General features: G+C 39.3%; 3 protein-coding genes across 3 annotated transcripts; 1 reads left to right on the forward strand and 2 right to left on the reverse strand.

Annotated features, from left to right (window-relative positions):
• Positions 1-5,098: 5,098 nt before the first annotated feature.
• Positions 5,099-7,502, reverse strand: LOC117569656 (phenoloxidase-activating factor 2). Its single transcript, XM_052004558.1, has 3 exons — positions 7,371-7,502; positions 6,210-6,722; positions 5,099-6,153 (listed from the first exon to the last, which is right to left on the reverse strand). The coding sequence occupies exons 2-3, from the start codon at positions 6,720-6,722 to the stop codon at positions 5,275-5,277; spliced, it is 1,392 nt and encodes a 463-aa protein (XP_051860518.1). The 5' UTR covers positions 7,371-7,502; the 3' UTR covers positions 5,099-5,274.
• A 181-nt stretch (positions 7,503-7,683) lies between these two features.
• LOC117569657 (phenoloxidase-activating factor 2) lies at positions 7,684-10,262 on the forward strand. The gene is made up of 3 exons (XM_034250903.2): positions 7,684-7,791; positions 7,931-8,403; positions 9,312-10,262. Coding segments are annotated over exons 1-3 (1,347 nt in total). The 5' UTR covers positions 7,684-7,790; the 3' UTR covers positions 10,185-10,262.
• A 1,932-nt stretch (positions 10,263-12,194) lies between these two features.
• On the reverse strand, positions 12,195-13,378 carry LOC117568248 (CTD nuclear envelope phosphatase 1). The gene has a single exon (XM_034248728.2). It carries the CDS (start codon positions 13,194-13,196, stop codon positions 12,261-12,263), a length of 936 nt encoding a protein of 311 aa, XP_034104619.1. The 5' UTR covers positions 13,197-13,378; the 3' UTR covers positions 12,195-12,260.
• Positions 13,379-14,102: the final 724 nt, after the last annotated feature.

Genomic DNA, 14,102 nt, shown 5'->3' on the forward strand with positions numbered 1-14,102 from the left:
ATCTGCGTGCAAACATAACAAGTCTTATCGAAATAAATAAATTATAGCTCCATCTCTTATTGGCTTTGAGATCTAGGTGTTCATACGGTCGGACGGACAAACAGACAGACGGACAGACAGACAGACGGACAGATACTAATAATTACCGAAGTCCAGATTTAGTATATCGATGAAGTCCCACATTCAAAATGTTCCATTGAGGTGAAAATATACCAGATTTTCAGTCAAAGCAGCTAAGACTCTATTGCAGTAGGCGTAATTTGCATTAAATAACTATTTGTTTAGTATTTCCTAAATAACTTCTACAATTATTCTCTGATTGCATCTAGGAATCATAAATACGGTAGCTATTATTGTACGTACCAAAAATAGCTTAAAAATTAAGATTGTTGTTTCGAATAAGTGGGCGTGGAAAAAATTTGAAACAAAGTTGATCTACGTACAACCAGACATACGGATATATTGTCTCGGCTGTTGATGCTGATATATATATACTGCTGAATATATATACTTAATAGTGTCGGGGGTGCCTCCTTCTGCCTGTTACATACATTTTCTGTCGGCACAAAGTTATAATTGCCTTCTATCCTATGGGTAGCAGGTATAAAAGACAAGTAAGAAAACTAAATTTTGAATAACAGCAACTTGGTGCGGTATTATCCTAAGAATATACCTATATACCTAAAAATACTAAAATATACCAAAGGTGTTTTAGGTATAAGGATATTTTATTACATTCAAAATATACCACAGAGTACAAAATATACCAATTGTCAATGAAACTGAGACTTGACAGCAGCAGTCGTTTTTTTCAATAAACTATTATTTCTTAAAAAGTCAGAACTTATTTTTCTGATCGCAACCAAATTTTCAAGAATGATAAATATTACAGTTATTATTGTATGCACTAAAAATCGACACTAGTTTTAAAATTACTCTTACTCTTAAATTTATTCGATTTGATGGCACAAAGGAGAAGTTGCATAAATCTAACAACTAAGAAAGTTACAGTCGAGTGCACTCGACTGTGAGATACGCGCCATCCATGTGCGGGAGGCATAAAGTTGTAATATCCTTCCACCCTATGGGTAGCTGATATAACTATGCTGTTATTTATAAAGAAATTAGTAGAGATAAATAATTAATTTGATTACATTACGCTGCAATCGTCTACAAATTTTCCATTGGTTGCTAGGCTAGGCGCAGTGGGAGACGTTTAGCCATCAGATTGCCATCAACCCATAGTGCGCATTCATCTAATTAAATTTGACCCAATGACCTGACAGCAGTAAAGGCACTCGAACGCTCAGTTGACCTAATGCCATCGGGGAGTTGTAGCACATTAATCAGCCAACTGCTGGAACGCTAACATGTTGCATAACAAGCTAGTCCTGTTACTGAATATAAGTTATTACCATATGCTCATCTATGGATTGATGCCGACTACACTGCGAACCAGCAAAAACTCCAGACTAAAAATCTGCAAAGTGTCCTACGTATACTTGATATACAGTTTTTGTATCACGGTGTGTCTGTTTCTGCAGTTTCGGTATATATTTCCGTCAGACTTCTTCGAAGGCTACATGAAGAACAATATAATACTGCAGTGGAACATGATTGTAAATGCCGGACTCCGAGTTCTTATCGTCGTCAGCTGCTATAGTCTTGTCTGGCTGCGTCGACAGCGTTTGGTTCGCCTATACCTGAAATTTCTGTTGTACTGGCGAATGCATTGGCCCACTCTCAGAAGAATTGCCAGCGATCAGGCTCTTGACAACATGCAACTGCAGCTGGCGAATATTTTGCTGCGAGAAATCTATGTGAATTATGCGATGTTCTGCTGCTCCATCGTCACACAATATAAACTGCTTGGCGGAAAGGATATTTTGCAGGTGCTTGTGAAGACATTTCAAATGCTGTTGTTAATGGCGATTCGGCTGGGCTTCAGTTCACTGCTTCTGCTACTCACACATCAGTTTAAGAGCGTTCAGTTAGCTCTGCTGGCGATTCGTCAACGAGTAGGATCCCGCAGTCTGCGTCGCATTGCCAACATTCACACCAAGTGGTTGCAGCTGGCTCGAAATGCATTTAGCATCTATGACATGAACATGGCCACCGTCTTTGCAACCATGTTTGCCGTCAATGTGAACGTACTCTATCACGCAGTTCAGTATTCCAACAATACAATCAAGTCAGACACGTCTGGCGACATATTTGGAATTGCTCTCATTGTGACCAATATTTGGAATTCTGCCTTGGTCCTGAACCTAATCGAGCACACGACTAGCTCTTGCAATGATGTCGGACAACTGTTGCGACAGTTTACCGACGATCGCCGACTAAGTCCAGAATCACAGCTTGAGGTAAGTCTAATTATGTTTATTTTATTATAAACATTCAATAGTTTTTCGCCTTATTCAGTTGGAACTGCTTATGAATCGTATTCGAAACAATAAGCTCGTCTTTCGAATTTGCGGCTGTGTAGATATGGACAGAGCTTCCGTGCTGAGCTATATATCATCTGTTTTAAATAAAGTTATCATTCTTATGCAATTCGATTTAAGGCGTAAGCAAGAGCTGACTTTACAACACATCAATCATAAAACGTGAACTTAATTTTACTTATACTTAACTTTAAAATATATATGGGTAATTCCATGACGGAATTTGTCCCGTGCGAGACTCTTTACAGTGCACTGCAGAGAAAATAACATATACTGAAACAATTTTAAAAATAAGTGAATGTTATTCTTAAAGCTTTAGATAAGCACTATATTTAGAGTTTAGATTGATTTTAGGAACTTGTTCCGTTTTACGATAAAATATATAAATTCGTTAATTTTTTGGTTATGCGTACGAATTTGTTAATTTTTGCAATTATCCGAACAGAAAACAAAACAGAAAGAAAATTAAAAAAGTCCGTCAAGGAATTACCCATATACATATTGAAAATTTACTTATTTGCGGTATGAAACTCATGCTCTTAATAAAAATTTAATTTAAGACTTGTATTTGTAAATATATGTATGTATATATTTTTTCTGAAACACATAAATTTATTATCATTCGGGCATTTAGGCTCCCTGAAAACCCGTCCAACGACAGCTTGGAAACTTTTAAATAAGCTTTTGAAAAAGCTTTAAAAGTTACAGAAACTGTAAGTTGAAAGTTCTAACATAATTTGAATACCATTTCACAAGCCATCCATTTACTATTCAGAAGCCAGTCGAATGTTGTACATTGATTATTTAATCAGGTTGCTGTTGTTCAAGTTGATTTTACAAGCATATTAAAGCTTAAGTATTTTATTTGTTTATATATTTAGTTGGAATAAATTATGAATACTACATACTTGGAGAGAACTTTCAGCTCTATTGATTAAAAGATGAATTGTCTACACAACCCAATTAGTTGCAGTGTATACAAATGTCCTTTATGGTTGCTATTTAGCGGATTTTCCACTGCAATTAGCCAGTGTCAATTGTTCATGTGTGCTTAACACAAATGGCTCTGTGAACATTAGTGGCTTGTTTTATTTTTTACACATACGCACACACACACCCACAGCCGCACTATCACGCATAGTAAGGACACACACACATTGACTCATATGCTTGCACTTCTAAATGCCATTTGCAGCTGTTTCTATTTCCGTTGGCAGGCCACAAAGCAGGGGCATTCTATCAAGAGCCTCCCCCCGTAAGTCCCGCCCGCTTAACTTCAGCTCCCTTCGCAGCATCATTTGTAATTTGATGCCATGTGCACACATTGGTTGCTGCAGTTTCAGTTGCAATTGCAGCTACATCTGTCGTTTGTCGGCAAGGAAATATGCCTCAAAGTATGCAACACAAATGTGGTCAGGGCCATTATAATTGCAAGCACACATACAATCATACACATCGATATTCACTCATAGATGGCGCTGCATTGCAATGCATTGCATTTGACAAGCTGCTTTATTATAATTAAATCATAATCAATTTGGCAAATATTTGATTTCGACCAAGACCGAGAAACGAAAACTAATCAAGCGTGAATTTTGCATAATATACAATTATGCACAAGGATACAAGGATGCATGCCCATGGGCTTACATGCAAATACTCGCAGTCAAAAATAGAGCCAGATGCCTGCCGTATACTTATGGCGGCAAAATCAATATTGGGCAAGTCTCAAGTTGCATGCTGCACGCTGCATGTTGCATGAAACGCGCAAATAAATAAAACTCCCTTAACAATTTACTTGAGACATGGGTTTTTCGCGAAGTCGTCGCCAGCAGCAACTATCCACTCCCTTTTTCCGCTACCGATGGGTCAAAATCAATTCCCCAGCTATTCCACAGCGTGTAATTTTTCAATTTTTGGTATCACGCTTCTCTGTCCCAAACAGACTTTCAGTTGCAGTTGCTACATTGTTTCGTCGGTCTCTCTTGGCTGTTGCTGCAAAAACTACTTAATTTCAACTTATGACCAAGGAGGAAAGCTGCGCAATTTGGAGAGAAGCCGCACAATATGCTTAGACTCAACTACTTGAATAAGCTGCAGGCCTCAAGATTCCTTCGGTCCGATAAATCAATTAAGTCTACAGTAAAGAAAACCCGTATATTCGAAAGCCCGAATACGCGAATTTCCTAAATTACGCAACAGTTCTTAGCCATTTTGGGGCAAATAGCAAAAGCCAATTATTAGTCAAGTAAGGAAGCTGCAGTTGAGTGTGCTCGACTATGAGATAGCTGCTACCCATTTTGAGTAAAATATAAATAATAATATAGCGCAATAATTCTGAAAATATGCTGAAGGCCATAGTTGGTATAACGATGTAGTACTGCAATCGAATTATACCAGCTAAATCAGTTAAGTATGTTGTTTTATTCAAAATGGGTAGCGGGTATCTCACAGTCGAGCACACTCGACTGTAGCTTTCTTACTTGTTTAAAATATTTTGCTTTTTTTATGAATACCGACCCGACCGACTATATCTAGAACATATAAGTTTAGTATACTCACAAAAATATTGAAATAATTGTACAAATAATTGTATTAAAAAATCATGCCATTCTGGTAGTCGGTGAGTGTTGAATCTCATTAAACAAATCAAATGGAATTTCTAATATATATTGCGAAAATCGTACAAATTTATCGTATAATAACTATTTAAAGTTCTAATTAAGATTGCATTTTAATAAAAATTTATCAAGTGAATATTAATGAGCTACAACAACATTGTTTATTTGAGAATATGCATTTTCTAGTATTAGTCAAAAGACAAGCAGCTCTAAGGTCCTTCGAGCTGAAGTCCCAACGTCTTAATCTTGTTGTCGATCCAGTTGCGAAGGAAGGGAACATTGGCGTAGACTGCAGGCACATCTTGCTTGGCACAGTCGATGCCCCAGGACACAATGCCCACAAGACGATACCGATTCGTTTCATTAGGCATCGTGCAGAAGAGCGGCGATCCTCCATCACCCTTGCAAGTGTCCTTCCCCTCCATGCCACCTGCACACAGAAAACTGGGCCGCAAACGAAAGCGTCGGCCCAGAATTGTGATTCTCAACATCGCCTGGCACTCGGCTCGACTCACGAAGGGCAGATCGATGCGCTTTAGCAGATGTTCGTTCCGGCTGCTGCCCGGCAAGCGGCGACCCCAGCCAGTGGCAAAGCATTGGGCATCCTGCAGCTCTCTCAGCAAGGCGGGCGTCTCAGTGGGTGGCAAACAAAGTGGTTGAATATGTGGTTGAATTGGCACCGGTTCACTCAGCACCAGCAGAGCAATGTCATTGAAGAACGCACGCGGATCGAAGTCCTCGTGGCGAATGATCTGCTTAATGCGACGCGCCTGATGCTCGTGCGGCTCATCGAGACTGTTCAGATCCCATTCGCCGAGTCGGACAACTAGCGTGTTAATCGTGTGATTCTGTATATTGTGGGCACTGGTCAGCACCAGCTGCGGATGGATGAGAGTGCCGCCACAGAGGAATTGATTACGTCCACTGAACACTGCCACCATCCAGGGGAACTCGGCGAAGAGCGCGACATCCTTGGCATACTCGTAGTTGTCCTGGTCAGGTATCAGACCATTGGGATTGCTCCAGCCACAGCCCTGATACTTGAAGCTGGCCAACTTGTCCACATACGAACTCTCATTGGCAGAGATCTGCAAGTAGCTAACTAGATGTTATCCTTGTTTACTGTGAGTTCAAATTGAGTTACCTTCATATCTATGGCACAACAGCGATGCAGAGCACCAACGCAAGGAGTGTCGCCTATGCGAGGATTTAGGATGAAGCGACCGTCATCGACAATCAAATTTTCCCTGCAAATCTTTCTCGGCACACACTCCATATTAAAACCACAGCTCTCATAACCGCTAGGCTCCTCCGTCGTCACCGATGTCGCCGGAGTCGTTATAGTTGGCGTCTTCATGGTGGTTACAGTCTGAGTTGCAGATAAGCTCCTCTGCGAGCCGCTTGCCTCCATGGCCAGAGTGGCGTTCCAGCTTTCCAGCTGCTCGCGATCACAGCACACAAATCCATGACCACAATTGTTTCCAAGACGCGGTCCAATTGCATCGCGTCCCGAGTCATCTGACTCGGTGCACAACTTGTCCGTGACGCACAATTCCTCAGCTCCGCACATTCCATCAACAGCTGCATTCATCTGCTGACCATTGGACAGTCGTTGATGGGCTACCGCAATGAATGCAAACAGAAGCAGTCTTATCATCTGAAATGGAAGTACTGATAAGAACTGATCACATATGATTGCCTCGAGCCTCCCTCAGCTGCAAAAGGTTATCAATTGCATCTACATACATATATTACCTTCAAACAAATACTTGTAAATAAACTAATATTATTTCAGTTTAAACTTCCCTTCTTGAAATATCTCTACTAAAAATCACTTTGAAACAATTTTGATTTATATTTTTCTACTATCTAATATTTAGTTCTAGCATAATTTCTTCATTGAAAATTCCACAAATAAAATTCTTCGAATTCGACATATTTCATCAAGAACTTTGAATTTTTAACTTCTTAAGAAGGCGTACAATTTTTCATAATTTTTATAATATTTTGCAATTATATTCTCCAGTTAAGGTGCATCTTCTCATTAATAAAAAGTGATTTTCTATAAATACCGAGTCTAAAAAAAATTTCCCCAACGTGAACTTGTTTTTTCAAACAATTGCTTTTAGTGATAGCGCTCAGTTCAACTGCAGTTTCTCTCTATACAGTCTTTCCATATTACTTTTCACAAACACACACTTTTTATAAGCTGCCTATTTTCACAACAAAAATGGGGAAATTAGTTTGCTAATCATTTAAATAACACGTTTCATATAAAAAATGCATTTTGCATTAGATTGCTCACGTTTTTAGCCAGTTATTATGTATTTTATTTAGTATATATATTAAACACTCGCTTCCATAAGCTTGTTAGCCGCGTTACGAGCTCTCAAGATCGATTTGCTTCAACGACGATTCGTGCACAACATCAACTGAGTTGCTTTATATTGATGTGATGCGTCTTATAGTTAGAACCGGCTTGGGACTACAACTATTCTGAGAGCGCATGGGAGAGTAAGTTAATCAATAAAGCAAAATGAGAGTTATTTCTCTCTCAACATTAAATTCCCATTCAGATCGATAGGTAGGCTTTGGCTATTGCGCCTCTAATCTGATCAAATATAAACAAAGAGTTTCGAATCGGGAAACTCAGTCGTATTTGCAAACTTACTTTGAGCAAAGCTCAACACAATTTTCGAATCGCGGTGCTAATTAGTTAATACAAAGTGAGTGGCATTGATAAGATACTCAAATTTTGATTTATATGCAATTAAATATGCATGATTCGTATATTACGTATACGTAGCGTATATTCAAAGTGCATAGCTTGCAATTGTGACTAATCTCTACCTTTCTCTCTCTCAGTGCACAATAAAGCCATGTTGAATCAATTCAAGCTAATTTTACTGCTGATTTTCCCCTTGAGCAGCTTTGCTCTTCGCGAATGCACATCGACTGAGCTTTGCATCACCGAACAACGTTGCAATGAGACAGACGATTCTGGCCGCGGTTTGCTGGGACCCCGCACATTGGATAACAGTTGTGGCTTCGGACTTGTCTGCTGCGACAAGGAACAGCTGGAGAGCTATGAAGCCACCTTAGCTCAGAAGCTTCTCAACGAGCAGAAAGCAGCTACAACAGCATCGCCTCCGCCTTTGAATCTTGACTTTAAGCTCGATTACGACACATGCGACACAAACAAACTGTGTGTGCCAAGACATCTCTGCAGATCTGGTCTGGTCAATGAAGATGGTCGCTATATAATTAAAGCACGCATCGATGACACCAGCAATTTTGGCTGTTCCATATTCGAGAGTTGTTGCCCTCCCGGCGATCAGGTGAGATCATCTGAATTCAATAATTCTTGGCATTGTATTTAAATTGTATACTCAATTGAAATGCCAATGCATAGGTGCGCTCTCCCAATCAAATGGGTTATTTCCCAGCATTCCACTTGCGCTTAGCACTTATTTATAGATTAGTTTCTTATTAGTCGCTTGGCATGTATTAGTGTGAGATGCTTGAAGCTGAGCTTTATTGCAATTCCCATAACATATAATCCAATTATTTATGTTGAAAATTCCCATGCGGTATTCCATCTATCTCTACTATAGTTACATAAAATGATGAAGCATTTCATATCAGAAAGTCAGTGTATTTAAGCGTATTGCTTTTTATATTTTTATAAAGAACAATTAATATTATAATTCAAGTTATAATCTTTAAGTCGATCAATAATCTTTACTTTTGATCACAAAAATCGAATTATGTTATAATGATTAGAATACCTGCATAATATTTTTAGACTAATGTAGCTTTCCAGTAAATTCAAAATTTGAGTAAAAAACAAAACTCATTATTTCACGATTTTTACTTTTCTGCTAAAATAAAATAAATATTGACCAAAGCTTAAAGCTTATAATTAGTTTTTGAGCGCATAGTATTATTCTTATTGCAAAATTTATTTATCTTTATTAATGCATTTATAATGATAAAAGATTCTGATATTTTGATATCTTTATGTGGCATGGAAACACTTTAGAATAAGTAAAACATGAAACTAATAGAGGAGTGGTAGAACGTAGAGAGTACTATAATAGTCATGAAAACAGAAAGTTGGAATAATGTATTTGAATTATCTTTTCCACTTGTACATTAACAACCTTCATCACTACTTACATTGTTTTCCCTGTGATACGTCAATATTCCTTCTAACATTCTATATAATTTGCCTTTTCCATTCTAGATAGACGAGAGCGAGAATCCCATGCTGCGCCATCTGCAGCAGTTCCAGTACAAGGGCTGCGGCTATAGCAATCCGAAAGGACTCTACTACGCCTTGGAGGGCTACAGCAACCATGAAGCACACTACGCCGAGTACCCCTGGATGGTCGCAGTGACTGACATGCAGGCAAAGTACGTCTGTGGCGGCACCTTGATACATCCCCAGCTGGTGCTGACCAGTGCCCACAATGTGGCCAACCACAGCTCGGACTCGTTGTTGGTCCGGGCGGGGGAATACGACTTGAGCAGTCAACGGGAACCGCATGCTTATCAGACGCGACGCCTGCGACATTTGTGGCGCCACGAGCTGTTCAACAAACTGAACTTTCACAATGACATGGCACTGATGGTGCTGGAGCAACCTTTCCGGCTGGCGCCGCACATTCAGCCACTCTGTTTGCCGCCAGTCGAGAATGTCATCGTGCAGGAGGCGATGCGGGAGGCGCAGTGCTTTGCCATTGGCTGGGGGAATTCGCGCAATAACACGAATCCAATGGACCGCCTTCTGAAAAGCATTGATCTGCCCATCGTCGAGCATGAGCATTGCCAGCGACTGCTGCGCATCACAATTCTCGGCAGACGCTTCAAGTTACACCCAAGTTTTGTCTGTGCCGGTGGTGTGCAGGGCAAAGACACTTGCGAAGGAGATGGCGGATCGCCTTTGTTCTGCAGCATGGCGGGGCAACCGAATCGCTTCCAGCTCGTTGGCATCGTCTCCTGGGGCATTGAGTGTGCCGAAAAGGACATTCCAGCTGCCTATACGAATGTGGCATATCTCCGCAACTGGATCGATGAGCAGATTACAAGGGCTGGCCTCAATCTGGACGAAGTCTAGATGTTGTATTCAATATTCCCAATGTATTTGCATTTTGAAACGTTTATATAAAATACAGAAAAGTTCAAGCATCACTGAGTTGAAGTATTAAGAATTATTAATCCCACAACTATGCTGACCATTGCAATGGAACGGACTGGATCACTATCCGTATACTTAACAAAGCCCCTTGTGGACAACACAATGCCATATAAATAGAATTTTAAACAACATGCCACAACCCGAAGCCAAAAATGGCAAATGTTTAAATTGAATTTTTAATTTTCGCTTCGAATATTTAGATTTGATTTTATATCCTATGCTGACATTTTGTTTTGGCCAAATATGCGACTATTTTCTGATATTCGTATTTTTGGAAAATTTATGTTTTGGCCAAGTCTGATTTATTGTCGTTTGGTTTACGATTTTGATTTGTGGAGCCATGAAATATGCCGGCTAACAAACTATACGTATGCCTGCATGACTGGATGCCTGGCAATGGTTATTCAATTGCGACAATTGAGTTGCAGCTAACGGTGCGTATGAGCAATCACTCAACTGAGCAAGTCGACAACTAGCAGTTCGAGTACGTACTCATATCGGCCTTTGTGCTTCATCTACTGTGAGCACACAGCTGCCAAAATTGTGCTGCAGCTCTTACAAAAATCACAAAGAATCTAAAGGGACAAAAGAATGCTTCGAAATTGATTCAAATTGGATACTCCAAAGTTCCAAAGCTCCAAAGTTTGACTAAATTCACGTTGTCCATCCAAAAGATGTCGTCCATCAAAAGAAACACTGAAAATTCGAAGGACTAATTAAGTTTTTGCATTGCAAATGAATGCACAGTACACAATACGAGTCAACAGCTGAGTATTTGTCTTGTGAGTGAGTCGAGTTGATTATTTCGACTGGTTTTTATGGCCCCCTGGCTCCAATTAGTAGTGTCACTTCTTTCCCAACTTAAATCCAGAAAATTACAAGGCATAAAAAGCTACAGTCGTAAGTAAATAAGTCATTTGGCTTCATCCAAAAAAGCATTCATACAGTTTACAAAAAATAATGCCTCAGATTGAGACAGGTCAAGGAAGTGGCAGAACTTTCACCTGTGACGCCATAAATTTTCATTGCAGCCATCGAGATGCGCCGAGGCGCAGTCAATTGAGCTTAAATGCTCGACATTCACGACGATTCATTGATATCGGAGCTGTGGATTGTGGGGCGATGTGAAACACAGTCATCGATTAGCCATTTGCCTTTCATACGCTTTATTCCGTTTGCACGCCGACAGTGAAATCTGGAACATTCATCTTGCAATTGTCATGCCCATGTCACAAAATAAATGGAGTGAGACACCGGAAAACCTTTAGCATGGTTTTTCTCAATACAGAATATAAGCAATAACAACTTCAACTATATTGATGAATATAAATTAAATAATACTGAAAATTATATATTTATAATTTAAGAGAATGGGGAAATAGCAAACTAAATAAAATTTCACGAATTTTAGTGAAAGACAGCCATTTGTAAGCGAAAGTGAAATCTGGAACATCATCTTGCAATTCTCAAAAGGTATCACAAAATGAATGTAGTGAGACACCGGAAATCCATGCAAAACTCAATACGAATATAAGCAATAACAACTCCAACTATGTTGGTGAATATAAATGAAATAAAATTTAAAATTATACACCAAAGTGAATAGAGAAATAGCAAACGAAGTAAAATTCGACTAATTTTAGTGAAATGTCTCTCTCTTCAGTTCACCAACAAGACAATCGCTGGCTTTTAATTAACAGGAGCAGTTTCTGTTAACATAATGTTTACATTCAGCTTACAGAATTGAGAATTCAGTGTGACCAGCCTAACATGAAGTCCACATGGAAAATGATAATATGTATGCATGTTGTATAGCCTGCCAGAATAAAAAATATAACAGGAATTTTCATATTCACATTCTGTTTTAACGTTGTAATTATCTAAGTGGTACTGTTACCACAAAATGACTATCAGTAAGTCTCCTAACTCTTATATAAGTGAATAGATTTATTGCAGACATGAAAGTATTGGCAGGACATTTTAGCTAGGTGTGGTTTAAGGTTCACGGCGTCCAAGAATACTGCGAACATCTTTGGTGAAGCGAAGTGCGTCCAGAAAGGGCAAGAGATTGAGCAGCTCCTCATCGTCAGGATCGTAAATATAGGTCTTAATTGGTATGGCATTCTGTGGGAAATCGCGATAGGCGCCCGGCGAGTTATCGATAATCATGACTTTCGATAAGTCCCGACTGACAACATTGAGATTCTTGCTAATTAAATTGGTGGATGAGACGCAATGCTGACGATAGAAGCGACGCCGCAGAATACCACGGCCAGCATCCAATTTATCGACCACAAGGGATGCATATGCTTCCATGCTGGCGGTGTAAATAACCAGGTCATACCATTTGGCCACAAAGTCCAGAAAGTGATCAACATGGGGACGCTTGTACACCTGAAACGTAACTGGTTGCAGATCGGCAACGATTTGAATATCCATCACATAGTCGGGCTGAGCTGTTGAGGGCACAAATTGACAGCCAACAACACTCTGTGTGTCGGGATCAACATAGCATGAGTGCACAAGAGTTTCATCCAAATCAAGGATTAGGGTCTTCCTCTCCACTAGCTGTAATTGCCGTTCCGACTCTTTAGAGAGGGCTGCTTCTCTATAAGTGAAGATGTCCGAGTGGAAAAAGAGTCGCAACTTCGCCGCCACAAACGCGATAAACTGTCTTAAATACTCGCCCAGTCTATCAATTCGCCGCAATGCGATGGCCACACAGTTGGCCCATCTCTCGGAGTAAGTATTTCTCCAGCTCTCTATGGAGCTGGAACTGGAGTGGGAACTGGAGCTGGACACAATGATGCAAGTGGTACTAATCTGTCTACTGGGTATTTGCAAGTCGATTGCTGGCACCTTAGGGACACTGGGCAGATCAATTGATGGCAGCGGTGTTGCAGTCGTCGGTTCCGACATCTGCATGACCATTTTTTGCAGATCAACAAAAGGTAACTCAAATCCAATTGGACTTAATTGATTTCAATGTTACATTACGCTTGAATTTGCTTATAGAATTTTGTATCCAACAGCCAATTTTTCAGTGTGCTATTTTAAGTTTTTCGAAAATTACATTTGAATGCTTTCTACTATTGTGTGACTGTGTTTTCAAAACGGTTTCAATATTAAACAAGTTAGAAAGCTACGGTGGAGTGTGTTCGAATGTGTGGGTACCAGCTACCCCTTCGCAATAAAAGCAAAACAGTGTAGTACTGAGAAAAATACTGGAATATACCAAATTATATGTTTGGTTATACTATTACATTCAAAATATACCAAAGACCCAAAATATGCCAACCAAATCAACTAAGACTCGACGGCAGTATTTGATTTCTGTATTCTTTGTCCCACTGGAAAAGATGAAATTTTGTTAAAAATACTTTTCACTTAAGTACTAAGTTCTAGAATAGAAAAAAATCAATGAAAACAACAACCGGAAACTTAAGCTCGCTCTTTTATTTGCCACTTTTCTAGAGCCCCCTTTTCCATCTTATTACATAGTTGTTATGGTTCCATTTACAGATTTGAAATAAATAAAAAAAATCAAATAAATTTATGTTAATAATAATAAATTATTAAATATGAAAGTTATTATATAAATTAATAAGAAAGACATTGTTCAAACATTCTGTATAAGAAGAGTCATATATTGCAAGCAAACTTTCTCTTTATTTTAGAATTTCTTGGCCTGATAAGCCTACATTTCATTGACATTTCTTTGAGGAAGATTTTCAACTGACCGATATGGCTTGGGAAACGTAAACGAGTGAACTTAATGAAATCATTCCACAACACACCATTCACGATTTGTTGGTAGTAATGAGAGGTGGCAGAACC

This window comes from Drosophila albomicans, chromosome 3 (genome assembly GCF_009650485.2).
Source record: "Drosophila albomicans strain 15112-1751.03 chromosome 3, ASM965048v2, whole genome shotgun sequence".
In the NCBI taxonomy this organism is placed as follows: Eukaryota; Metazoa; Arthropoda; class Insecta; order Diptera; family Drosophilidae; genus Drosophila; species Drosophila albomicans.

Bases quoted from the DNA above. Each gene is read 5' to 3' on its own strand.
- LOC117569656 (XM_052004558.1), bottom strand. From the start codon at position 6,722: ATGATAAGACTGCTTCTGTTTGCATTCATTGCGGTAGCCCATCAACGA. The intron at 6,154-6,209 runs GTAACTCAATTT...AGCTACTTGCAG, and splicing joins GTTGTGCCATAGATATGAAG to ATCTCTGCCAATGAGAGTTC.
- LOC117569657 (XM_034250903.2), top strand. The intron at 8,404-9,311 runs GTGAGATCATCT...TTTCCATTCTAG, and splicing joins GTTGCCCTCCCGGCGATCAG to ATAGACGAGAGCGAGAATCC.
- LOC117568248 (XM_034248728.2), bottom strand. From the start codon at position 13,196: ATGGTCATGCAGATGTCGGAACCGACGACTGCAACACCGCTGCCATCA.